This window comes from Mustelus asterias, chromosome 13 (genome assembly GCF_964213995.1).
Source record: "Mustelus asterias chromosome 13, sMusAst1.hap1.1, whole genome shotgun sequence".
Taxonomy (NCBI): domain Eukaryota; kingdom Metazoa; phylum Chordata; class Chondrichthyes; order Carcharhiniformes; family Triakidae; genus Mustelus; species Mustelus asterias.
The window spans coordinates 44,711,227-44,739,057 of NC_135813.1; the positions used below are offsets into that span (position 1 = coordinate 44,711,227).

At 42.5% G+C, this 27,831-nt stretch overlaps 1 protein-coding gene across 1 annotated transcript in view; it reads right to left on the bottom strand.

Annotated features, from left to right (window-relative positions):
- The window catches only part of LOC144502572 (FK506-binding protein 15-like), an 85,574-nt gene that overhangs the window by 46,304 nt on the left and 11,439 nt on the right, over positions 1-27,831 (bottom strand). The window contains exons 2-15 of the mRNA XM_078226676.1: positions 26,177-26,286; positions 22,537-22,615; positions 22,005-22,074; positions 21,791-21,865; positions 20,559-20,657; positions 18,699-18,848; positions 17,324-17,392; positions 14,796-14,939; positions 12,601-12,743; positions 11,201-11,249; positions 10,628-10,744; positions 6,901-7,009; positions 6,267-6,361; positions 1,040-1,142 (exon numbers count right to left, since the gene is read on the bottom strand). Coding sequence (XP_078082802.1) covers positions 1,040-1,142; positions 6,267-6,361; positions 6,901-7,009; positions 10,628-10,744; positions 11,201-11,249; positions 12,601-12,743; positions 14,796-14,939; positions 17,324-17,392; positions 18,699-18,848; positions 20,559-20,657; positions 21,791-21,865; positions 22,005-22,074; positions 22,537-22,615; positions 26,177-26,286 — 1,412 coding nt within the window. The remainder of the gene's footprint in view (positions 1-1,039; positions 1,143-6,266; positions 6,362-6,900; positions 7,010-10,627; positions 10,745-11,200; positions 11,250-12,600; positions 12,744-14,795; positions 14,940-17,323; positions 17,393-18,698; positions 18,849-20,558; positions 20,658-21,790; positions 21,866-22,004; positions 22,075-22,536; positions 22,616-26,176; positions 26,287-27,831) is intronic.

The window sequence follows — 27,831 nt, forward strand, 5'->3', positions numbered from 1 at the left end:
ATCTCCACATTTGCAGATGACAAATCTGGGTGGATGGGTGAGCTGTGAGGACGATGCAGAAATGCTTCAGTGTGATTTGGACAAGTTGAGTGAGTGCGCAAGTGTATGGGCAGATGCAGTATAATGTGGATTGGTAGCAAAAACAGGAAGGCAGATAATTAACCGAATGGCTATAGATTGAGAGAGGAGAATGTACAATGGGACCGGAGTATCCTTGTACATCAGTCTCTGAAAGCAAGCATACAGTTGCAGAAGGCGGTGAAGGCAGTAAATAGCCTTCAAAAAGCAAGAGGATTTGAGTATAGGAGCAGGGAAGTATTGTTGCAGTTATACAAGGCCTTGGTGAGGCCACACCTGGAATAGTGTGTGCAGTTCTGGTCTCCTTATACGAGGGCGTTCTTATAGTGAAGTGAGTGCAGTGAAAGTTTACCAAACGAATTCCTGGGATGGCAGGACTGAGGTATGAGGAGAGGTTGAGCCGGTTAGGATTGTATTCATTGGATTCAGAATGAGAGTGGATCTCATAGAAATTTATAAAATTTTAACAGGACTAGACAGTAGATGCAGGAAGGACACTAACGGTGGAGGAGTTCGGAACCAACGGTTACAGTCTGAGGATGCGGGTAGACCATTTAGGACTGAGATGAGGAGAAATTTCTTCGCTCAGAGCGGTGAGCCTGTGGAATACTCTACCACAGAAAGCAGTTGAGGCCAAAAAATTGTATGTTTTCAAGGAGTTAGATATAGCTACTGAAGCTAAATGGATCAGAGGATATGTTGGGGGTGGGGTGGAGGGGAAGCAGGAACAGATTACTGAGGTTGGATGATCAGCCATGATCATAATGAATGGCAGGTGCAAGTCCAAAGGGTCTATGACTAAGCAACCATGTCTACAGAACTGCAAAGGAGATCACACAAAGTGCTACTTACTCACGCTGCAAATTAAAGATTTACAATTTAAGATTCATTCCAGAATCTTACATAAACCAGAAAATGCCACTGATTAGTGCTGTGCCTGGTACAAACACAACATCCATACCTTGGTACTGGGGTGTTTGGGCTGGGAACATCGGCGCAACTGTCTGAATCTGGGTCTGGGCAGCATGACCTTGTGGGTAACCGTAGGATATTCCTGTATATGGCTGCATTAGAGAAAAGATAAATAAATTGTGCAATTTTGTATCTTTAAAAAAAGTCAAATTTCCTTTATTTTTCAATTTGCCCACCACAGCTAGTGACATGACTCCTCCATTAGCTGGGTAGGCAGACATCCTTCTGACTTTATAAACCTTGTGATGGATCAGAAATCAGTGACCACAGACTATATAGACTCATGCAAACGGGTGAAGCTGATTCACTGTTAAAGTGGGTGAAGTCATAGTCCGTGGTCTGGCAAGTTAAAGCATGGGAATATTAATACAGTTACACAAGGAGAGGTTTGCTCAATATCCCAGGGATGAGCAGAAAGCTTTGAGGCACTGCCCCATAAAAAAATGCTTCAAACAAGAGTAGATATTAGCATTAGACATTGGCCCCTTCCCCATCTTTGTAACCTTCTGCTCTATAACCCAGAGATATCCACCTTCTGCTAAGTCCACCCTCTTGTGTATTCTTGATTTTAATTGCTCAATCGTGGATTGGGACAGGCTGTTCTCTGACAAGGATGTGATTGGTAAGTGGGAGGCCTTCAAGGGAGAAATTTTGAGAGTGCAGAGTTTGTATGTTCCTGTCAGGATTAAAGGCAAAGTGAATAAGAATAAGGAACTTTGGTTCTCGAGGGATATTGTAACTCTGATAAAGAAGAAGAGAGAGATGTATGACATGTATAGGCAACAGGGAGCAAATAAGATGCTTGAGGAGCATAAAAAGTGCAAGAAACTACTTAAGAAAGAAATCAGGAGGGCTAAAAGAAGACACGAGGTTGCTTTGGCAGACAAGGTGAAGGATAATCCTAAGAGCTTCTACAGGTATATTAAGAGCAAAAAGATAGTAAGGGATAAAATTGGTCCTCTTGAAGATCAGAGTGGTCGGCTATGTATGGAACCAAAAGAAATGGGGGAGATATTAAATGGGTTTTTTGCATCCGTATTTACTAAGGAAACGGGCATGGAGTCTATGGAAATAAGGCAAACAGGTAGGGAGGTCATGGAACCTATACAGATTAAAGGGGAGGAGGAGTTTGCTGTCTTGAGGCAAATCAGAGTAAATAAATCCCCAGGACCGGACAGGGTATTCCCTCGGACCTTGAAGGAGACTAGTGTTGAAATTGCAGGGGGCCCTGGTAGACATATTTAAAATGTCGGTATCCACGGGTGAGGTGCCGGATGATAGCTCATGTTGTTCCGTTGTTTAAAAAAGGCTCAAAAAGTAATGCGGGAAATTATAGGCTGGTAAGTTTGACGTCAGTAGTAGGTAAATTATTGGAAGGAGTACTAAAAGATAGGATCTACAAATATTTGGATAGACAGGGACTTATTAGGGAGAGTCAACATGGCTTTGTGCGTGGTAGGTCATGTTTAACCAATCTATTAGTTTTTAGAGGAGGTTACCAGGATAGTGGATGAAGGGAAGGCAGTGGGTGTTGTCTACATGGACTTCAGTAAGGCCTTTGACAAGGTCCTGCATGGGAGGTTAGTTAGGAAGGTTCAGTCGCTAGGTATACATGGAGAGGTAGTAAATTGGATTAGACATTGGCTCAATGGAAGAAGCCAGAGAGTGGTAGTGGAGGATTGCTTATCTGAGTGGAGGCCTGTGACTAGTGGTGTGCCACAAGGATCAGTGCTGGGTCCATTGTTGTTTGTCATCTATATCAATGATCTGGATGATAATGTGGTAAATTGGATCAGCAAATTTGCTGATGATACAAAGATTGGAGGTGTAGTGGACAGTGAGGAAGGTTTTCAAAGCTTGCAGAGGGATTTGGACCAGCTAGAAAAATGGGCTGAAAAATGGCAGATGGAGTTTAATGCAGACAAGTGTGAGGTATTGCACTTTGGAAGGACAAACCAAGGTAGAACATACAAGGTAAATGGTAGGACACTGAAGAGTGCAGTAGAACAGAGGGATCTGGGAATAGAGATACATAATTCCCTAAAAGTGGCGTCACAGGTAGATAGGGTCATAAAGAGTGCTTTTGGTACTTTGGTCTTAATAAATCAAAGTATTGAGTATAAGAGTTAGAATGTTATGGTGAGGTTGTATAAGACATTGGTGAGGCCAAATTAGAGTATTGTGTGTAGTTTTGGTCACCTAATTACAGGAAGGATATTAATAAGGTTGAAAGAGTGCAGAGAAGGTTTACAACGATGTTGCCAGGACTTGAGAAACTGAGTTACAGAGAAAGGTTGAATAGGTTAGGACTTTATTCCCTGGAGTGTAGAAGAATAAGGGGAGATTTGATAGAGGTGTATAAAATTATGATGGGTATAGATAGAGTGAATGCAAGCAGGCTTTTTCCACTGAGGCTAGGGGAGAAAAAAACTAGAGGACATGGGTTAAGGGTGAAGGGGGAAAAGTTTAAAGGAAATATTAGGGAGGGCTTCTTCACACAGAGAGTGGTGGGAGTGTGGAATGAGCTGCCAGATGAAGTGGTGAATGCGGGCTCACTTTTAACATTTAAGAAAAACTTGGACAGGTACATGGATAAGAGGGGTGTGGAGGGATATGGTCCAGGTGCAGGTCAGTGGGACTAGGCAGAAAAATGGTTCGGCACAGCCAAGAAGGGCCAAAAGGCCTGTTTCTGTGCTGTAATGTTCTATGGTTCTAATCTTTGAAGACTATGCATTCGGCTGTCTCGGCTCCGAGCTCTGGAATTCTTTCCCTGCTTCTCTCTCTTTATTGATCAAGCTTTCCTGGTATCTCCTTACATAACTTGGTGTAAAATTTTGTTTGGTCTGGGGCTTGATTTTGGCGGAATGATGACAAAACAATCAGTGTTCTCCATCATCATTCTGGGAAACTGACAACTTCTGGCATCTACACACGTGCAAGTTAAATGCAGAAATCAGTGATTTGCTGTTCCTCCACAGGGTGTTCCATTTTATGTTGTTGCAGATGTGAATCATTTAACAATCACTGAACTGATGTAAATTTTCACTTCTTACACCATTTGAAAAAAATAATGCATTGAGGGAGATGAAATGGGATTAATGGCGGACTAAGTTATAATTAGCTGAAAAGCTAAATTTTATATTTGTGGAAAGCCAAATTTCTTCATCCACTGATAAAAATTCCACTGGGTTTTAAAATTATTTTCTTCTTAAACTTTATATTTCAGCTTCCAGTTCAACCCCACATGCATGTTCCAGTCCTTACTTCCACTTGCCAACCTTGGCTCGGTTGGTAGCACTGTGGCTCTGAGTCACAAGGTCCCAGTTTCAAGTCCCACTCCAAGGCTCGAATACAAAAAAAAAATCATGGTTGATAGTCCAGTGCAGTACTTAGATATACTTCATTTTAGAGTCAGTCAGTTAGTTCAGTTTGTTAGATGGCTAGAGTGCAGTGCAGAATGCCGCCAATGAGGCAGATTCAATACCCAACCCAATAGTGGTAGTAATGGAAGCCTGCCTCCTTGCCTTGCCCCACATTTGTGCCACGTTGCGCTTAATACGTAACCAATTGTCTCTACCCTGGAGAGTGATGCCTACCATCCTTCACAGACCATAACCAAAAATTACCTGTACGCTATTATTAGGGAAGTTAACTGATATGTTTTGTCAGCTAAAAACATTGGATTTAATGTACTGAAAAATTCGAACATCCTTAATTTTACTATCCCCTATGATTGAATTTGTACTCGGTTGTTACTGCTCTGTTAAATCAAGGCTGCACTGGCCCGCTCAGATGGATATAATAATTCCATGTCCTGGCCAATATTTATCCCTCAATCATAAAAATTATCTGGTCATTATCGCATTGCTGATTGGTGTGCAGAACTTGGTTGCCATACTTACTACATTACAACAATGACCACACTTCAAAATTTCTTCACTACCTATAAAATGCTTTCAAGACGTCCAATGGTCTTGAAACACAAGTTTTTTTTCTGTAAAATTATAAAAAGTGAATGATAAAACCTACTTGTTGTTTCCTGTTTGTGGTAAGTGATAATTCTTCATTGTAGTTGGTTGCCACCTACTCCTGCTCTTAGTCCCTTAGTCAGCTGATAAATTAATAGTCACAGCTATTTGAAACAGGTTCATTCGGGCCATTTTTAAAAAATCATTCGTGGGGCATGAGTGTTGTTGGCTGGCCAGCATTTATTGCCCATCCCTAGATGCCCATGAGGTGGTGGTGGTGAGCTGCCTTCTTGAATCGCTGCAGTCCATGTGCTGTGGGCTGACCCGCAATGGCGTTAGGAAGGGAATTCCAGGATTTTGACCCAGCAAAGGAATGGCGATATATTTCCAAGTCAGGATGGTGAGTGGCTTGGAGGGTAACTTGGTGGTGGTGTCCCCATTTATCTGCTGCCTTTGTCCTCCCAGATGGAAGTGTTCGTGAGTTTGGAAGGTGCTGTCAAAGAATCTTTGGTGAGTTGCTGCAGTGCATCTTGTAGATAGTACACACTGCTGCTACTGAGCATCGGTGGTGGAGAGATTAAATGTTTGTAGAATGTGGTGCCAATCAAGCAGGCTGCTTTGTCCTGCATGGTGTCAAGCTTCTTGAGTGTTGTTGGAGCTGCACCCACCCAGGCAAGTGGGGAGCATTCCATCACATTCCTGACTTGTGCCTTGTAAATGGTGGATAGGCTCTGGGGAGTCAGGAGATGAGTTACTCACCGCAGTATTCCTAGCCTCTGACCTGCTCTTACAACCACTGTGTTTATGTGGTGAGTCCAGTTGAGTTTCTGGTCAATGGTAACCCCAAGGATGTTGACAGTGCGGGATTCGATGATGGTAAAACCATTGTATGTCAGGGGGCGGTGGTTAGAGTGTCTCTTATTGGTGATGGTTATTGCCTGGCACTTGTGTGGCACGAATGTTATTTCCCATGGCGGATGGTGGATAGGCTTTGGGGAGTCAGGAGGTGAGTTACTCGCCGGAGTATTCCTAGCCTCTGACCTGCTCTTGTAGCCACCGTGTTGATGTGATGTGATAAATTCAACTCCAATTTCAAGTCACCGAAAACTGAAACTACTCTGGATTACTGCACACGAGTTAGGAACAAATCTCAGAGTCCTAAGTTAGGTAAAAGTTGGGATCGACAAGTTTTGCCCCTTACCTCTGCTCACTCAAGCCCAAATATTGATGGAAGATATTGCAATGTACCTGGAAGGAATGTCCACTGCCAGGCAGCCCCTGTTGTGCAGACATAGCGACTGGCATTAATGCTGCGGAGGATGGCGGGTGCATAGGAACAGACACTGTTAATACAGAAACAGAAAATTGATGATAATTCAAGAAAGTAATAAGTCTGCAAGGAATGACAAATAGAGTAGTTGAAATGCAAAATTAAGTTGGCAAACTTTTGAGAACTAGCTGCCCAGTAGTGGGTGAATAGCCAGTGTGGCATGATTCAGCGACACAAGATGAAGGATACTCCAGATTGAAACTCCAACCTGTTATAGATCACAACTGCCACATTAGCAATGGCGGCTTTACAACAGGGCACTGTGTCAATTGAATACTAAGAACAATTTGTATTCAATTAATACTAATTGAATTTGTATTAATTCAAATACGAATTTGAATTAATTGATATTCAAATTAATTTTGAATTAATTTGATCCAAATTGATCCAACTAATTTGAGGATGGAGTATTGTATGGATTTGATCAATTGATCCAAATAAAATTTGTACATACCCCATTTGAAACTAATTCTACACAAAAGTTCAAACTGTGATAAATTTATGAGTGTGTGTTAGCAGAGGGGGTCAAAGTTAATTGAGCAGAGGCCTTACCTGGTGCTGGCTGCTGTGCAGGCAGATTGTGAACAGGGTGTGTAGTGTGCTGAACTGATGATGGGGCAGAAGGTGGAGCAGCAAGTGGGGCACCCCGCAATGAATGATCCTGTGGGATTGATATAGAATATTAAGGAACTAGCAGAGGAAGAAAATCAGAACATGTGCTCAACTGCAATCACCCAAACAAGCCCACAACAACTCATTCTGCCCCAGTGTTTGGAGTGCCAAGATTATATCTGATACGTGAAGATACAGATCAGGGCCTTTTATACAGTAAATAATTTTTTATAACTGGATAAAAAAGTTGGATTCTGAAAACTGGGATTTAATTATCTTAGACCAAGGATACCACAAAAAAGTGCTATATAAATTCAAGTTAATGATCCATTTCATTTCAGAGGCATAATCAAAAAGAGACAGAAGCAAATACAGGGTTTGAAGGATGGTGAACAAAAGCTTTGTCAAAGGGAATGTTTAAAAGGGCTGTCAAGAAGAGGATGGAGTATTGTATGAATTTGGTCAAGAAATTTCAGGGTGTGCCCCCTTGGTGATTCACCAGAGGTTTTTGGTGGTTGCAAAACAGGCAAGAATCAGAGCCATGGAGAGTTTGGCAAGGTGGGGGACAGGGTTGTGGCTGCAGGATTGAAGGACACTACAGGCATTTCAAGGATTAAGGGCATGAAGAGATTGTAACAAGAATTTTGAGGAAGACAGGAGAGATCAGTGAGTGGGGCTTGGTGCAGGATAGTATTTAGGCAGCAGCGTTGAACATAGATCAAAACTTAAGTGAGGTGGAGCATGGAGTGAGCCAGGAAACGATTGCAATAGACGAATCCAGAAGTGACAAGGGAAGGCTGCAGCAGCAAATGGGTTGAGGTATGGATGGAATTGCCGATCAGGATGATAGTAGGCAGGCATCATCTTGGAAAGGAGATACGTTCCGATGCCAAGATAGAACACCTTGATTGTGGACAGTATGGTTCAGCCTGAGACAGTGGCTCGGAAGGGAGATGGAATTGGTGGCAAGAGTTTGCAGCTTATGATGAAGGCCTCAGCCTCTCAGTCTTTACCTGGAGGAAAAGACATTTTGGCAGCCTATGAAAATTTGTTACAGACATAGAACATGTTAAAAATGAGATGGGCGGGGGAGCACTTATTGAACACTGGAGGGGCGGTTTAATTGTTCTGTGGTCAGGGAACTTTGCAGATTTTTAGTGGTTTACCCCTTTTGGCTCCAGGTGAGAAATACCCAGGGTGGAATTTTCCCATCCTGCCCGCCACAGGAATTGTAGAGGGCAGGACAGGACCCCTAAAGGTCCACTGACCTCGGGTGGGAATTTCCAGTATTGTGGTGAGTGCGACCGAACCCTCCCCCAGTGTTCAATAAGTGCTCCCCCGCCCATCGCATTTTTAACATGTTCTAAGTCTGTAATGAATTGTCATAGGCTGCCAAACTGCCTTTTCCTCCAGGTAAAGACTGAGAGGCTGAGGCCACCATCTTAACCCTGCAACGGATAAACCATAGTGATCACAGAGTTGTTAATCACTCAGGAAAAATAGTGCAATAAAAGTACAATGAATCTGCACATTACAGCAAATAGGAGGGAGCAATAAAGTCTTGTAGATGCCTGCTCTATTCTGTGTAAATTTATTCTTTCCCAGGATGTGGGTTTCATTGGCTAGGCCAGCATCTATTACCCATCCCTAATTGCCGAGAGAAGGCGGTGGTGGTGGTGGGGGGCACACACACATTCTTGAATCGCTGCAGCCCATGTGGTGTAGGTATACCTAGAGTTAGGGAGGGAGTTCCAAGATTTTGTCCCAGCGACAGTGAATGAATGGCAATACAGGTCCAAGTCAAGATTGTGTGGGGCTTGGAGGAAACCTGTACGTAGTGCTGTTACCGTGCATCTGATGCCTTTATCCTTCAAGGTGGTAGAGGCCATGGGTTTAGAAGATGCATTGGTGAGTAGCTGCAGTGTACCTTGTAGATGGTAAATATTGTTTAGGATGCCATCTAGGCTTCAAAAGTATACATAAAAACTATCCAAGCAATTAGACTAAATTTTACACATTCATTGGGCAGCACGGTAGCACAGTGGTTAGCACTGCTGCTTCACAGCTCCAAGGACCTGGGTTCGATTCCCGGCTTGGGTCACTGTCTGTGTGGAGTTTGCACATTCTCCTCATGTCTGCGTGGGTTTCCTCCGGGTGCTCCGGTTTCCTCCCACAGTCCAAAAGATGTGCGGGTTAGGTTGATTGGCCATGCTAAAAATTGCCCCTTAGTGCGTAGGTTAGAGGGATTAGAGGGTAAATATGTAGGGATATGGGCGGGATTGTGGTCGTTGCAGACTCGATGGGCCGAATGGCCTTTTTCTGCACTGTAGGGTTTCTATGATTCTAAGTAGTCAAGTATAGAGTTTGCTGCAGTACATCATGCGATTCCTTACTTATTTTGGGCTAATAGCCAAGCAGAAACCTCATTCAAAGCAGGAAGCAGTTAACTGTGTGGTGATATAAACAGGGCCTAGTTTTAAGGCTGATAAAATTGGATATTCTAAATTAAAGAATTGGACATATTGAAATCAAACACAGTCAAACCTCAGGCAGGCCAATTGTACAATACACAAATGTGTCTGGGCCTGACCCATCAACCACCCATCAAAGGTTGTTACACTCTACTTGAGATTTAGCAGGAGATCATGGCACCTCATTGAAATGCTTCGGTCTATTGTTAGAAGCCCAGATCGGGCCAGACTTTCTGTCACCAAGAGTTCCTGTAGATACCTTATCTGATAACAAGTTCAACAACATGGAGATGGACACCTGGGGGGCGGACCCTGGTGTCCTGTCAGGCAGACATCAAGAAACCCACTGGGTATCGGAACCCCCTCCTGAGACCTCATTGGCCGGAAGCCAGAGAAGTTTCTGGAAAGACAAGCAGGCTGGGGATAAAGGGACACACTCAGAGGCACACTGCAGCGAAGACTTGACGAGGGAGGCAGCTGTGACCATTCGGAAGACTGACCAGACATCTCGGCCTTTTGGCTAAGATCAAGTGTAGTTATGCGGATGCTGCACTTGGTTGAGGTCATTAGGTTACATTGAAGCTTCATATGAAGCAATTTTTAAAAGCGGCATCTCGGCCTTTTGGCTAAGATGCAAATGAGCTCAAGTCTTGGAGGAGGTATTGCTTTGCTCCTCCAATCAGCTTGGCTCATGTAGATCAGGCCCAGGACAGGGCAATTTGGTTGCTTGCCCTGTCTTGTCAGCCTGGATCGGAAATGTCTCAACTTGTTGAGACTTTGAATTGGATTTGATTTGATTGAATTGGAAAAGTACAAAAAAAGAAACTGACCAGAGAAGGAAGGAAGGAAGAAGCTGTCATCGAGACTCACCTTCGTGACGACAGACCAGAGGGACTCAGAGAATCGGGCCTGCAGTTTAACCAAGCCATCTTTACGGGTAGTATACTTTAATCTGGGGTATCCTCTTGTTTTATGTGGGTAATTTAAGGGTTAATAGTGTTATTATTAATAAACTTGTTGAACCTTTACTTGAGTTTGTCCTTTGTCCACCTTGCAAATAAGGGCACCGGGGTAAAACCTTGGAGTAAATAAACTGGTTGAAAGTATCTGAGAATTAACAGATACAACAACTGAAACATTGTTGTGCAGAGAATACAGAGACAAATACAGGTGTGGACCTTACTAATTATTTTTACCTCAAGTTCCGAGTCACTGTAGTCAGACTGTGCAGAGTGGGCTCCTGTGAGAAATGGCATTGGCTGACCCATCTTCGCCATTCGAGAAATTAGTTTCGCTTTAGTGGTGTCTGGATTCTAGGAAAGGAGAATAATTGCCTTTAACTGTAAGCAACAACAAGGAAAAGACAACTTTTTTAATTCTCCAGTTTGCTACTGGAAATATAAAAGTGGAATGGGTGGGTCACAAAGTCTTCAGCTTATAATGGCTGAAGCAAATCAAAGTCCTGTACCATAAAGTGGTTGATCATGCATTCACATCCACATCTTTCCACACGCCGAGTGTCCATTATCAGTCACATCACGTTACAGAAAGGCCACAGGGGAAGGAGGAGAGCTGGATGCAACTCTTCCACACATTACTGTAGATCAATTGTAGCAGAGATCAGCAACTGATTGCTTTTCCGATTGAGGATTAGTACAGGAAATAAAAGCAAGTGAGGGGGCAATCGAAACCCAAAGGGAAAATGAAAAGATAGCTGAATAGCAGGCAGAGGTCACAGTGCAACAACAGCAAGTGGAACTCATACTTACTGCCAACATGTCACTTAGTGAATTGGACTTGGCCCGCACCACATGCTCTCTGAAAAAGTTGAAAAACAGGAATATAATGTTTATTAACAGCTTTTTAAAGATGAGCCTTTTCCCTCGTCATCTCCAAAAATATTTCTGATAATTCACTGCATTCCAATAATATCCAGAAAACTCCTTTCCCAAATAAACTGAAGGGGAACTGGGATGTCAAGTACAGAAATTAGTAATAAGCCACAAACCCGCTGCTTCAATTTTACCAAATGCATGCTAAACAAACAGTTGCACACTGAAGCAGACAGTCCTCATTGACGAGGAGTAGAATCCTATGACACAAGTTATCGCAACTGTACAAGCCAAAGAGCCGAACCACTGCATTCTGGTAGAGGTACTGAACTACTGCACTGCTTTATCAAGTGCACTAGTACTGGCTGTACTAAAATCTGCAGCACAAGTTTCTGACAAAAAGCACAATATTTGTGCTTCGAATTCAGGACCATGTTTTTTTATAAATTCATTCACAGGATATGGGCATCGCTGGCAAGGCTAGCCATTATTGCCCTACCGAATGGTCCTTCCAGAGGCCATATGCAAGACTGAGTGACCATTTTGTGGAACATCGCCATTCAGTTCACAAGAACGATCCCAAGCTACCGGCTACCTGTCATTTGAATTCCCCACCTTGCTGTCGTGCTAACCTCCCTGTTCTCTGACTGAAGTGAAGCTCAACATAAGCTCAAGCAACAGCATTGTATCTCTCAGTTAATTACTTTACAGCCTTCCGGACTCACTGAGTTTAACTGTAACCTCTGCACCCATTTTGTTTCCCTTTTTTGGCATGTTTCAATCTTATCTTTGTTTTTCTCGTTTCTTTTTCGACAGCAGCTGTTCATCAGTCTGCAATCCACATCTGTTCAGAGCACATCTTCTGTTTAATTGTGCCCTTGGCCCTACACGCCTAATTCTTGTCATTTAACCACTCTTTCCACCCTATAACAGAACTTCCCCTTTGTTCTTTTTCCCACCTTCCTCCCTTTGACTTGTTTAAAACCTATCTAGCTTTTCTCGGTTCTGATGAAAGGTGTTAGACCTGAAATATTAACAGTGCTCCTCCCTCCACAGATGCTGCGAGACCTGCTGAATATTTCCAACATTTTCTGTCTTTATATTAGAGAACAAGTTGCGGCAGTTCAGCCTGAATCCTAATATTTTATACTGTCCTTTCTCACAGACAGGTTCAGCAATGGGCCACCATTTTGTCAAAAGAAACTCCCAAACTGTCAAGATAGAAAACCCAACTCTAACTATATCAAAAGACACTTTAATTAAATTATAATTAGGAAATTTAAGTCAAAAAGAAACAGAAAAAACAGTGAGCTCACAACATTCCACACATTTCATACCCAGGCTTTGGAGGCACAGACACTGGTGCTGGGATCGAAGTTTCCATGGCCAGGCTCTCTATACTGGGAGCTGGCGAAGACGCAACTGAATCGTGAGAGCTGGTACTCTGCTTGTCAAACCCAGATTCCTTCGCAAATTTTACCTATGACAGAGATGACAGTAACCAAGTGAACTTTCCAGTACTAAAATATCTAAACATCACTTCCCTGTCCCAACACTGATTCACTTAACTGAGGAAGCAACCAAGCAATGAACGTCGATCAGTGTTTAGTTCAGCTATCGATGCAATTATGCAACATAAAGTTGACAGGGCCAAATGGCCTCATTCTGTGTTGTAACTATTCTATGATATTTCAGTTGGTCCCAAAATGTCAGGATATACAAAATGAAATCCTTAAAGAGAAAGGCCACACTTTGCCCAAAATCACCAAATACTAGTTTTCAGGATAACCTGTTCCATATTGCTATACATGCATCCGGATACCCCACACCCATCACTGCACAACTGCTCTATATTATTCTTTGCTCACACATTCAAACTGAACTATGCTACTAAATCCACAATCTTCATCAAATGGAGTCTCAGCAGCAGGTCTTCAAAGTTGGTGTCAATTCCACACACGATGATCCAACCCGTAGTGGAAGAAGTTACCAGGCTCTCTATTCCTAAGATAACCTGGACATCGTTTAGTCTCAAAGAACAGTACAGCACAGGAAACAAGCCCTTCGGCCCTCCAAGCCTGTGCCGCTCCTTGGTCCAACTAGACCATTCGTTTGTATCCCCCCATTCCCAGACTGCTCATGTGACTATCCAGGTAAGTCTTAAACGATGCCAGCGTGTCTGCCTCCACCACCTTACTTGGCAGCGCATTCCAGGACCCCACCACTCTCTGTGTAAAAAACGTCCCTCTGATATCTGAGTTATACTTCGCCCCTCTCACCTTGAGCCCGTGACCCCTCGTGATCGTCACCTCCGACCTGGGAAAAAGCTTCCCACTGTTCACCCTATCTATACCCTTCATAATTTTGTACACCTCTATTAGGTCTCCCCTCATTCTCCGTCTTTCCAGGGAGAACAAGCCCAGTTTACCCAATCTCTCCTCATAGCTGAGACCCTCCATACCAGGCAACATCCTGGTAAACCTTCTCTGCACTCTCTAAAGCCTCCACGTCCTTCTGGTAGTGCGGCGACCAGAACTGAACGTAGTACTCCAAATGTGGCCTAACCAGCATTCTATACAGCTGCAACATCAGACTCCAGCTTTTATACTCTATACCCCGTCCTATAAAGGCTAGCATACCATATGACTTCTTCACCACCTTCCCCACCTTCAAGGATTTGTGGACTTGCACACCTAGGTCCCTCTGTGTTTCTATACTCTTGATGGCTCTGCCATTTATTGTGGAACTCCCCCCTATATTAGTTCTTCCAAAATGCATCACTTCGCATTTATCTGGATTAAATTCCATCTGCCATTTCTCTGCCCAATTTTCCAGCCTATCTATATCCTGCTGTATTGTCCGACAATGTTCATCGCTATCCACAAGTCCAGCCATCTTCGTGTCATCCGCAAACTTGTTGATAACACCAGTTACACCTTCTTCCAAATCATTTATATATATCACAAATAGCAGAGGTCCCAGTACAGAGCCCTGCGGAACACCACTGGTCACAGACCTCCAGCCGGAAAAAGACCCTTCGACTGCTACCCTCTGTCTCCTGTGGCCAAGCCAGTTCTCTACCCATCTAGCCACCTCTCCTTGTATCCCATGAGCCTTAACCTTCTTAACCAACCTGCCATGAGGGACTTTGTCAAATGCCTTACTGAAATCCATATAGACGACATCCACGGCCCTTCCTTCGTCAACCGTTTTTGTCACTTCCTCAAAAAACTCCACCAAATTTGTAAGGCACGACCTCCCTCTTACAAAACCATGCTGTCTGTCACTAATGAGATTGTTCCGTTCTAAATGCGCGTACATCCTGTCTCTAAGAATCCTCTCCAACAACTTCCCTACCACGGACGTCAAGCTCACTGACCTATAATTACCCGGGTTATCCCTGCTACCCTTCTTAAATAACGGTACCACATTCGCTATCCTCCCAAAGTCTCATCCCAAAGTGGGGTGAAAACCCTACTTCCAAACATTCAGTTATCAGATTGCTTAATGAGCCAGCTCAGCTGACACTCACCCTTTTAACCTCCACCTCAAAGATAAGCGTCGCATCGGGTGGAACCCGGTTTGCTATTCCCTGTGATCCATATGCCAAACTTGGTGGTACGATCATCAGTCTCTTCACATTTTTCTTCATTCCCAGCATCCCGACCTCCCAGCCCTACAAAATATATCAGTTACAAAGCTCAGCAAAAAATTCGCAACAGCTTAATGTGGAAATAAAGAGCACGTATCAGTAAAAATAACCATGTAGCTATTGATTTATCATTAAAAATCCAATATGTTCAGCTAATAGACTTTAGGAAAGGAAACCTGCCATCCGGTGGTCTGGCCTACATGTAACACCAGCATGTCTGACTCTCATAATGGCCTTCAAGTGACCTAGCAAACCATGTCAGAGGAATGGCAATAAATACCACCCACATCCAGAAAACAAAGGGAAAAGTAAAGGTCCATTTTGGAATAGTGACAATAATATGACTGAATCGCTCATCAGGTTTCAATGCTGAGGTCAGACAGGGTGTAAGCAACACAAACCATGACACTGGGTTCAAATGAGGTTTATCGTGAAGGAACGAGAAAGGTTTGACAGGAGTAGAAAGGAAGAATCATCATTAATATTGGAATCCATTCAAGAAGGTAATTAGTGGATTGCCAAACATGTACAAAATGTTACAATCATAGCTGATGAGTAGTATTAATCAAATCAAAAACAGAAAATGCTGGAAAATCTAAGCAGGTCTGACAGCATCTGTGGGGAGAGAGTAGAGCCAACGTTTCGAGTCTACATGACCCTTCATCAGAGCTAAGAGCAAGAATAGAGAAGTGAAAAGTAGAAGTGAGAAAGAAGGACGATAAAATGGATGAATGAGAGGAAACGAAATGAAATAAAATAAATGGAAAAGAGATGAAGGTGGAGGGGAGAGTTCATGCGCTGAAGTTGTTGAACTTGATGTTCAGTCCAGAAGGTTGTAAAGTGTCCAATCGGAAGATGAGTTCCTCCAGTTTGCGTTGGGGTTCGCTAGAACATTGCAAAAGGCCAAGGACGGACAATTGGACAGGAGAGCAGGGTGGTGTGTTGAAGTGGCAAACGGTAGGAAGATCAGGGTCCTGCTTGCAGACGGACAGAAGGTGTGCAGCAAAGCAGTCACCCAGTCTGCGTCTGGTCTCTGATGTAGAGTAGACCGCATTGGGAGCAGCAAATGCAATAGACCAGATTGAAGGAGGTGCAAGTGAAGTGTTGCTTCACGAAAGGGGTGTCTAGGACCTGGGACAGTGAGCAGAGAGGAGGTAAAGGGGCAGGTGTTTCACTTTCTACAATTTTGGATGCGGTTTAGAGCCCTGTCAATCACAGTGGGTGGAAAACTACGACTGAGGAAGAAAGAAGACATATTGACAGAGCTATTTTGGAAATTGGCATCATAAGAACAGATGCGACGGAGGTGAAGGAACTGAGAGAATGGGATGGAAGGCTTACAGAATGTGGGGTGTGAAGAGGTGTAGTCAAGGTATTAATCAAAATATGGTTTAGGCAAGGGAAGAGGGCGCTGGCTAAATTGAGGACTGAAGCTAATAGGAAACAAAAGCATTTAAGAAAATAAAATGGGGGGAAAGAAAACTGCAGATAACCTCAGGGTCAATGGTCAAAAGCTTGTAGTAGGTCAGAAGAAGGTGAGAGAGGAGGAAATGGATAATTAAAATCAGATTGAGATAAAATGAGAAGAGGATAAGTACATGGCAGGATTGCCAACAAATATTTTGGCTTTAATCTTCAGTGGACATAACATTAAAGCTATAGACTATATTAAAGCTAGAAATTGCAGGCATTTATAGACAGGATTGTACAGGACAAATGATTGGAATTGAAATTAAACAAGGGCCCAGATCTAGACAGTTTCTTTTGGTTGCAGATTCCAGCATCTGCAATAATCTGCTTTTATCTAGACAGTTTCTTGCAGAGATTCTTCAAAGATGTAGAATTTGGGAATATGGTCATAAATTGGACGACAGTAAATGTTACACTCCTGGTTACAAAAAAAGACAAGGGACATGCCAAATAACAGAAGGCTAGTGAGGTTATTTTAGTGGAAGGAAATTTTCTAGAATTCATAAAATTAAATGGAAAAAAACAGACAGGAGCATAATGACTACAACCAGCCCCAACCAACAGCAGTGTTGACAAAACGTACTTTCAATGCCAAGAATGACCATGATATAGGGACATGGGAGAGGTGAGGTGGAACAGACAATGTGTGGGGGAAAGAAAAGGAAAACTGGAGGGTAACAAAACAAAGCACACGAGGATGCATGAAACTGCTCTGCAGTTGTTACAGGACACTCAACATGCAAAACTGCAACTTGAGACTATAACATTATAGTGCATTATTTTGATTATTTTATGTGCATACCAAGATTACATCCCATAGCCTATTCAAATTTCACCCAACCCCACGTTATCCATGCCCAACCCATATGCCATTCTTTTCAGCACCAACCCCACCCCAGGCCTTCCATTTGCATCCTGTCCACAGATCTTGGGCCTACCTTAATCACTTTCCCAGATCCTATTTTCAACCGCAGCAACTTGTCTCTGTTTACATTTGTGTCAAAAACCTGAAAAATAGCAAAGTTGAAAGAACAACTGTGACGAGGGGCATCAAACAATGCGCTACAGCAAATTTGTACCTATTTGCCTCAGCACGACTGCTATTGCATTGAATTCTGCCCCACGTGAATGTAGCACATGTAAGTAATGCTAAATCTGGGAGCTTGTCCAGTTTTGGTATCAATCACAGGTCAATAAAGCACTGACCAATCGTGGTTTTTGCTTTACTAAAATGCTAAATTGGAGAATAATTCCAGAGTTGGCATCACCCTCCCACCACAAAGTTGCCCACTGATTAAATGCCACCCATGCTCTCCAAACATTTCAATGCTAATTGACAAAAAGTATCAGCCTTGGATCAGTGTCATGCCAAGTCAGTCAGGCATGGATTCAAGTTCCACTCTAAATATTTGAACACAAAGTCTGCACTGACACTTCAATATATTACTGAGATGTCATCTTGCATAGGAAACAAACTGAGGCTCCATCTAGTCTCTGGCATAGATGCAAAAAGACTATTTAAAGACTGGAAAGAGAGGACCTTCGCAATGTACTAATCAATATTTATCCCCTCAATCAACATCAAAAAAACAAACAGAGGGACCATGTGCAAATCGATCACCATGTTTCTTATATAATAACTACATTTCAGAAATACTTTATTAGCTGTAAAGCACTTTAGAACATCCTGAGATCATGAAACGTGCTATATAAATGCAAGTTTGTTCTTTCTATCTAACACCACACACATGGAAGTACAAATGCAGACCTCTCCCGGGTGGGAGAATGGTAATTAAAGCTGGGCGGAGTAAACAAGCTTTGCAATGTCACAGTGGGACATAAATGCACTAGGATGCAGAGTAAAGCTGCTTCTGATCTTCCCAACATGCCTCAGCAGAGCAACTATTACTGCACCAGTGTTCAGTTTCTATTTCCTACACTAGTCACTCTGTGATCTTTGGGATCATACATTCAGTCCTTTCAGCATGCTTTAAATTTTAAATTAAGGAAAATTAAAGAAATCAAAACTGCCCAAACCTCAGACCCTACAGTCAGCACAGAGGCTTTCATCAAATCAAACTGGGCTGTATTAAAAGGTCAGTGTCTGACCCACTGAACCACCCAGTGTCCCCAAGAACCTACCAGCTACTATTTAAACTCAAACTTTGTGGCTAAAATGTCAGACTAACAAGCCTGCTTTTAAGTAGAATACAATCCTCAACATTTAGCAGAACAGAGAACAAATTTAGTGCAGCCAGAAAGCAAGGAATTGAGCCATCGCACTGAGTCAATTCCACCTCTAACTTCCCCTACCTGCCCAAATGCGTGGTTCTGGTAAAGCCAACCTGTGTAGGACACTTCCAGCGAGTCACCTGTTTCGACTGCCTGCCCTTCTCCTGGGATCAGATCCTGGATCAGCACTGATTCCAATGTTGAGGTGCTGTTGCATTTGGCCAAACACACCTGCGCAGCAGCAAAGAGAGACGTAAAACTGAGGGTCTGAGAAAGTCACATGCTAAAAAATGGTCAAAAATCATTGTGTTAGCTTTAATATCCACCAAGCAAAAAACTTCAAAGACAACAACAGTGACAAACAGTAAAGGATGGCAACATCAGCCCCCCCAACGATTCTCTACCCAACCCACAGCACATATTTGCACATTACCCAAGAACAAATTAATCAGCATCACTAATCTGTACTCAAATACTTCTTAAGATTTTCAGTAACATAGGCACACAGGCAAGAATTCAAACTCAAAACAAATCACTTTTCAATGCAATTAAAATCTGGCAATCCCAAATTACTTGATCGATCCAAGGATATAGGACTGAGGCCACAATTTACAAGATAAATTTTTAAAACTTAAAAATTTGAAGAATTTCTTTATTCAAAAGGGCAGAATAGACAGCAAGAATGGATGCAATACCTCCAATAGTCATAACTTGTCTGTGCACGCTGATTTAAAAAGTAGACAAAATGAAGTGTCACCATGGGGCGGCATGGTTGCATAGTGGTTAGCACTGCTGCCTCACAGCTCCAGGGACCTGGGTTCGATTCCCGGCTCGGGTCACTGTCTGTGCGGAGTTTGCACATTCTCCCCGTGTCTGCGTGGGTTTCCTCTGGGTGCTCCGGTTTCCTCCCACAGTCCAAAGATGTGCGGGTTATGTTGATTGGCCAAGCTAAATTGCCCCTTCGTGTCCCGGGATGCATAGATTAGAGGGATTAGCGGGTAAATATGAGGGTTGGAGGGATTAGCGGGTAAATATGTAGGGATACGGGGATAGGGCCTGGGTGGGATTGTTGTCGGTGCAGACTCGATGGGCCGAATGGCCTTTTTCTGCATTGTAGGGTTTCTATATGTCAATCTTTTGCTGTAGGTTTGGCTTGGTGAGATAGCTAAGCAGTATTCAATAATATCACCCATTTCACAAATGAGCTTGGTGGATGTGACATGCACTCTCATTTATGATACCTCAACCAAGATTCCAGACAAAATGTCTGCTTCTAGGATGCTGCCTGGTAAAGATCCTCACTCAAAAGGTAGAGGGGCCAGGCTAGCTCTATATGAATGATGATCCAGTAGACAAGTTTGAAGGCAGACAAAAAAAATGTACCATTCACCCACAAGTCATGGTAGTGAAGTGATTATATGTAACAGGTTTCATAATCGAGAAACAGACTCTGAAGTAACAATCCACAGAGTTCAGAGTTAAAATCCCGCACTGTTTGCAAAGACTGAACAAAGCTCAGGCCTCACCAGCAACACAAACAGATCAGATAATTTAGTTAGATCATGCAACCCCACCTTCCTTTGCTCCATCTCATGACAACTGTAAAACTTTAGCAATCTCTGCCCACTGTGGCGATTGTCACATTAAGACCAGCCTTACTGAGTTAGGGCAATGTGGTCTGAACAATAAATCAACATCTAGTGCATGGAATCTCCTCAAGGAGAGATTTCCTAGTTATAACAAGTGTACAATGGACTAACTCAAAGCACGCAGTTAATGAAGCGACCCTGTACATAAAGTTTGCTCGTTTACTTGAGAAGCTTCCGGGAGTTCACCCTCACACCCACCATTGAATTTTTTTTAAAGATTACATTAGATTTTAAGATTAAGATTTGCTATGACAAATAGCAAAAGACCCTCCAATGAACAATTAGATATTACCTGTTTGCAGAATTCTACCACAGCCTTCTCAGAATCAAACATGACTGACCAATTCTGCCGCTGGTCGTCATAAAACACACAGTAATTATTAGTTTGAACCTGAACAGAAAGAACATTAAAATGGGTTAGCAGAGTGACTTCCAATGAACTTCTCATTTAATGATGCAGCTGCAGAACTGAGCCACAGACACTGCTAAGTTCATAGACCCATCCTCATGTGTATCAAATTAACCCCTTTCAAGCAGAGTACCCAATAAAAAGTGCAAGAATTGGTCCCAAATACCGCAAGAGTTTAGCAGGAAAGGGTGGAAAAACAGAGAGTCAAATGGCTAAAATCAAACAATCCATCTTCTGATTGCTTTCCAGACATTGCACTGCTGAATGTGGTCTTTGGATAGGATGAAACAATGTTAGGATGCATGGCACAGTTAAGTAACTTTCTGGCATTTTCAGAGTTCACATGTAAGAATGATCAATGGGTTAAAGTACTGGACTAACAGCAATTGCAGAACCGTCCCCAAAATCTATTCACACTTCCAGGAATGAAGAAGTGTCAGGACTGGGGAAATGGATTGAAGTATACAAAGACAAAAAAAAGTGGGGTCTAAAAATCACCTGGTTTATACAACCATTATGCAGTCCCAAATACAAAACAGTTACAAACACTAACTCACTTTATAAAGTTGGACAATGACAAGAGGAACAAATGACATTGGATAGGAACATGCCACTTCCTTAAAACTCTGCTCAGATCAAACCTCCAACAACAACTCAGGTCATCAACTAAGGGGAGAGCCTAACAAGCTCCCAGTACCATAGTCAACTTAAATATAAACTGCAAGTACAAGGGACATAATCAGAATCTCACTAATTTTAAATGAAAAAGTTTAGTCAAAAGAACCAATGACCAAGATGAGTTTTTTGTTATTAAATACTGCAGGTTAAACACATTACACCAACAAAGATTATGTGAAACCCCAACATCCTTCATCCACTTGCACAAATTTGAAACTGATGTACCGAGATACTAATTTATATCCAACTTCCTCACATCAAGCTCAGTAACTTCACAGAAGCAGCACCCAATGAAGCTATTAACAGAAATAATACATTTGAATGAAAGATGTTTCTAAGGACTGAATTTTAAACTCTGTGTAATGAACAAATCACCTGTCAGGAGGTAACAATCCATATTCAATAATTCCATATACTTCAGACAAATCGTTACTCACAGTAAAAGTGAATGTCGGATATATGCGAGCAGCAGCAATGCGTTTCTGTTGACTAGCATACAGGAGAATCTTGTACTTTAGGGGGCAGAGAAGGAGAAAAAGAATCAGCTCACAGCAAAAAGAGACACAGAACCGTACATCTCATTCCACCACCGACTGAAGGGAAAGATCACATCACACAGCACCCCCACTTTCTCTGATCAGTAAGACCCACCTCTGCAGAAGCATGGTTTCCAAGAATCGCTGCACCCAGCTTCCCTTGCTTCACATACTGACCATTCAGACTGTAATACAATGAAGAATGCAGTCAGCAACAAGTTCAAAACTCCAATCAGGACACATACACTATGTCACTATGTCAATTCCCCCTCCCTTTATAAAGACCGAGAAGAAAGTACTTCAGAGCTGTGGAACAATGAAACGTTCTATTGTAATCCTAACTCTCAGGGTGGACTAAGCACCTATTAAATAATTCATAAAAGCCCTATTATGTTAGCTTGGGTGTCTGACCTTCAATAATCTTTTCTACAAGAACTCATACACCACCTATGCTAAAAAGTTAAAAAACTTTAACACAAGGATGAGCCATTCAACTGTACATTGGAAGTAGCTCCAAACCCCATGGTAGAAAGCTGACACATGAACTTCCAGAACCAAGATTAGTTTTAACCAGTCACTCCATCACGCACTCTCATAAAAAGCCCTTATCCAGCCTCTGTTGTGCTGCCCTCCACAACAGCACTTACTATTGGTAAGCGTGCACTCCAGTTGCAAATAAGACTGCCGGAGGAGGAGCACCAGCTGTTGGCTTCTGTGAACTCGCTCCTGCAAAGGAAAAAAATGAATGATGGTTTGAATCTAAATAAGCCTCTCCATACTTAAAGAACCATAACATTTACTGACACTGTTAACACTGCCACAGGACAGAGTGACAGGGTGACTCAGCCTGCCATTTGTAGTGGCAATCATCAAGAGCTTTCCTCTGGCTTCAACCCCAGGTAATGCAACATTATACCAAGCACTTACAGGGAAATAAACTGGAACAAGAGCAACTTAGAAGAGCTCCTCTCCACCAAATGTGCAGACACAGAAATCATTCACAAGACAGTCAGAAGCAAATCAACCTAAATAGCTGGTACTGTAAGAGGGTTGCATCGTGGAGGAGTGCACTGAACTCCCAGCAGAATAAATAGTAGTACAAACAAAAAAATCCTCATTGTGCATGAGCAACCCAATTTAAAGCAAAAGTTGAAGACAGACTAATCCTTTCACAAATTCTTAAAGCAACAAATACTGTGAGATATACTTGGGTGGACACGATTTCAAGAGCATGCAAACTGCTGAGCAGAAGGACCTGGGTGTTACTGAGCAACATTCTTTGAAGTTCCATAATAACCAGTGTAATGAGGCTACAATAATGGAAAAATGAAAGCAAAAAGTGTATTGCCAAGTTAATTAAACATTAAGCAAAAAACACAAACTTCTGCAGGAACGGGAACATTGAACAGAAATACTTTTTTTTTAGAAAAAAGCAGGAATGGGCAATAAATGCTGGTCTAGCCAGTGAAGCTCACATCTCAACTACCCTCGATAGTGGCGAGCTGCCTTGAACTGCTGCAGTCCATGTAGTGTAGACACACCCATGGGTGCCTTAGGGAGGAAGTTCCAGGATTTTGTTTCAGCAACAGTGAAGGAATGACAATACTGTTCCAACTCAGGATGGTGTATGGATTGGAGGGGAACTTGTAGGTAGTGGTGTTCCCATGCATGTGCCCTCCTTGGTGATAGAAGTTTCAGGTTTAGAAGGTGTTGTTGAAAGAGCCTGCTAAGTTGCTGCAGTGCATCTTGTAAATGGTCCACACTACTGCCATTGTGCATCGGTATTGGAATGAGTGAATGTTGAAGGTAGTGGATAGCATGCTAGTCAAGCACACTGCTTTGTCCTGGATGGTGGCAAGAGCAGCATGGTGGCACAGTGGTTGGCACAGACCTCAGCACCAGGAACCCGGGTTCGATTCCCGACTTGGGTCGCCGTTTGTGTGGAGTCTGCATGTTCTCCCCGTGTCTGCGTGGGTTTCCTCCGGGTGCTCTGGTTTCCTCCCACATGCTGGTTAGGTGCATTGACCCGAACATTCTCCTAGTCGGAACGTGGCGACTAGGAGAATTTCACAGTAACTTCATTGCAGTGTTAATGTAAGCCTTACTTGTGACTTATAAATAAACTTTATTTTATACTTGGTGTCGAGCTTCCTGAGTGTTGCTGCAGCTGCAATCATCCAGGCAGATGGACTGTATTCCATCACTCCTAACTTGTGCCCTCTGGATGGTGGACAGACTTTGGGGAGTCAGGAGGTGAGTTACTCTCTGAAAATTCCAAGATTCTGACCTGCTCTTGTAACACAGCAAAAATATGGGTCAAATTCAGTTTCCGGTCAATGGTAACCACTAGGATGTTGACAAAGGGTTTCAGCAATGGTAATGTCATTGAATGTCATGGGGAGATAGTTGGACTCTCTCTTGTTGGAGATGGTCATTATCTAGCACTTGTGAGATTCTAATAAGACCATAAGAAATAGGAACAGGAATAGGCCAGTTGACCCCTCAAGTCTGCTCCACCACTCAATAGGAGCATGGCTGATCTGACATTCCTCATGTCCACTTTCCTGCCCTTTGCCCATAACCCTGGATTCTTTTACTGATCAAGAATCTACCTCAGCCTTAAATATACACAAAGAATCTGTCCCACAGCTCTCTGTGGCAAAGGACACTTCTACACTAGCTATGACTGTAACACTATATTCTGCACTCTCTCCTTTCCTTCTCTATGAACGGTATGCTTTTTCTGTATAGCGCGCAAGAAACAATACTGATCATTGTATAATAATACATGTGATAATAATAAATCAAATATGAATTTGTTGTCGTAGCTACCCTTTCCAACTTGATTAACCTAATCAACAAGAAGATTAAAGTCACCCATAATTTTGCTCTATTCTTTCTACATGCTCCTATTATTTGTTGATTTATAGCCTTTCTTACAATGTGGCTACTGTTTGGGAGTCTATACCCTACTCTATCAATGAATCCCTTGCTGTCTTTTTTAAACCACCACCCAAATGGACTCTACATCATCCGAGCCTTGATCGTCTCTCACAACTGACCTCATTTCACCCCTTGTTAACAATGTTATCACACCACCTTTTCTTTCCCTCCTGTCTTTCCACAAGGTCAAATATCTCTGAATGATAAGTTTCCAGTTTTGATTTCCTTTTCACCATATCTCTACATTATATCCATTGACCTTAAATTTGTGTTGTCAGTTTGTCTATGTCTACCTTATTCTGAGGAATCTAGAATGGTGCTGAACATTGCATAGTGAACATCTGCACTTCCGACCTTATGATGGAGGGAAGGTTGTTGATGAGGAACAGCTGAAGATGGAATACACTGTCCAATTTGGTAGAGGATATAGAGACCCTGCAAATAGTTCAGAAGAGTGCCACTAGATTGATATCCAGTTTAAGGCTCCATCTTACCAAGCTTAGAGAACTTGGGCTTCTCACTTTGAAAAAACACTGGCTTTAATTTAACCGGAGCACTTTGAAACAATGAAAAGATCAGACTCATACCAAGCAGCTATATCATGGAAACTCAGAAGTCGATTAGATGTTAGGGACTATTTCTTCTCACAGAATCCACAAAGTGTGAATTCACTGAAAGAATTGAATAAAGATCAGAACCAGCTCCTGTAATTGGGTTGCCAAGCATCCAGGATTGTCCTGAACGGTCCAGCAATTAGAGCTGACATTAATCTGCAGAACACTACTGAGAGCAACCCAGGAGAAAAATCATGGGGCATTAAATAAATGTTTCTTTTTTCTCAGTCTCATTTTTTGAATGTTTTTGCTACAAGTCAGCAAAATATTGACTGCATATCAAGAGAAAGTTTGACCACCAATCACGATTCATCTGTTCACTTTCCAATTGGCCAAGGAAATGGAACCTGTTGGGCAAACAATGCTGGGAGCGTGGGAGTGGGATTGTTGGAAGTCATGTTATGATAGCTTCAGGACTTTTTACAAGCAGAGTCAGCAACTTTATCCCAAAAGTGGTCTGCATATAAACAGTAGGTATGCCACTGGGGAACAGTCATCACTGTCTCCAGGAGCATTTGGACTCTCTATGGATCACAGATTACTTCCCCTTGAATTGTCCTTAGGCATTTTGCCTCTCCGAGAATACATGTCTGCAGGAGAGGTGGGGGAGCATTAGGAGGAAAGTGTGCGGATCTTCTGGTTCAATGGATCACATGATCTTTTCCCTGGAACAGGCAGGACTCCATCTACCAGAATAACATGCACTCATCCTCTAATTCCATTTTCTTACCAGGAGGTGGTGTGCCTTTCTTCGGCTGCTTGGGGGCAGTGTACTGGAAGGACTCATTCCCCTGACCTGTGGAAGCTTGATCCATGCCAAAGAGAGAGGCCAGTTTGGACCTGCAGAGGGAAAGCGCAAAAGTTAGCAAATCATCCAAGAGGAAGTTACAACTTGTGAGCATGTGTTTAAGAAAAAAATGTGACATAAGTAAAGTCAGTATTCAGTTGATTATTTTGCAACATTTCTTCTGGTCTCATGAAAAGCATTTTTTTTAAAAACATGAATCAGAAATTAATAATAAAACTTAAAATAGAAGTGAGAATAATTATGGGAAATAGAACTGCTAGGCAACTGATGAAAAGCAGAAAACACCCAGTATGCACAAGTGTGAAAACTCTATCTGAATCTCCAAGTAATAAAGCCCTCCAGTTTGCAATAACACCGGATTCAGGAGATATTGCATATTCTATATAGGTGTGAGGAAGGCTTCTGAAACAATAAAAGAAAAATAAATAATTTGACTTCCATCGCATATGCCCAAACAATACAAGCAGCCAATCCCAATGCAGGTCCATATATAATACAGCTTACAGCACAGAAACAGACTAGCTGGCCCAAATGGTCTGAGCCATTGTTATGTTCCACCAGCTGCCTCCCACTCCAATTAGTTCTCCCCACACTGCTGATTGTACCCTTCTACAGGCTTATCTTTCAAGCTTAACCACAGTTTACTAGCCTTTGTATACTGTATTATCAGGCAGTCCAAGTACAGCTGGAGACAACTGAAAGGAGGAGGGATAGATAGTTCATGAATTTATTGAGCACAGAAAGGCTGGGAGCAAATTTACTACAACACTAATGGGCAATGGTTTCTCACAGCCTAATCCTTGCTCCCACAAGTGGTTCAGAAAGTGAATGCTAAAATCTCCATTTCAGCTTCTGGTAACATGAGAAAGATTACAATGTAATAACACAGTCTAGGAGAAAGTTGCATGGGCCCACCAAAGTGTGGGATTTTAAAGCACATCTTTTTAGTTTCTGTAATGAATACGTACATAACATGTAGATAACCAAAAGACGCTGCTATAGTCAACTCTAACCTCATGGGAACACTAAAAAATGCTTCGTACACTATGTAGGTGATTGGATTGCTGTACACAGTGTCCATCCATATACAGAAAGTCTTAGTTGAGAAGTACTCGAGTTGCAAAATGATCACAGGAGTCCTCCAGTCTCATGTGATTCAACAGGGATTATGGTTGCTGAGCTGCTTAATGTGTGGAAAGAAAAGCCAAAGGACTATTACAGGAGTGGAGGTTTCTTTAACACAGTCTGTTTACCTCACCTTCAGAAGTGACTGACTATAAAACTTAAAATTCCGGCAGAGCAGAGAATAAGGAAGAGATGACGCCTGAAGTGGGGTTGGGGGAAAGTGGATTGTGTCGGAGACAAAATACGTAAAATTTGAGAGAGAGTGTGGGGTGATGAGTCAGAATATGGAGAAACAATCCAGTGCCTTGACCAGCTGTTCAGGTAAGGACGCTATGTTGATGACCAGAAACTCCCAAGTTTTGCTGCTGGTTTCATTCAACCACAACCGGATTCAGCACTTTTAAGCAGGCAGAGATCAGAGTTAACATATGCAATTCCTGTACGATACTGAC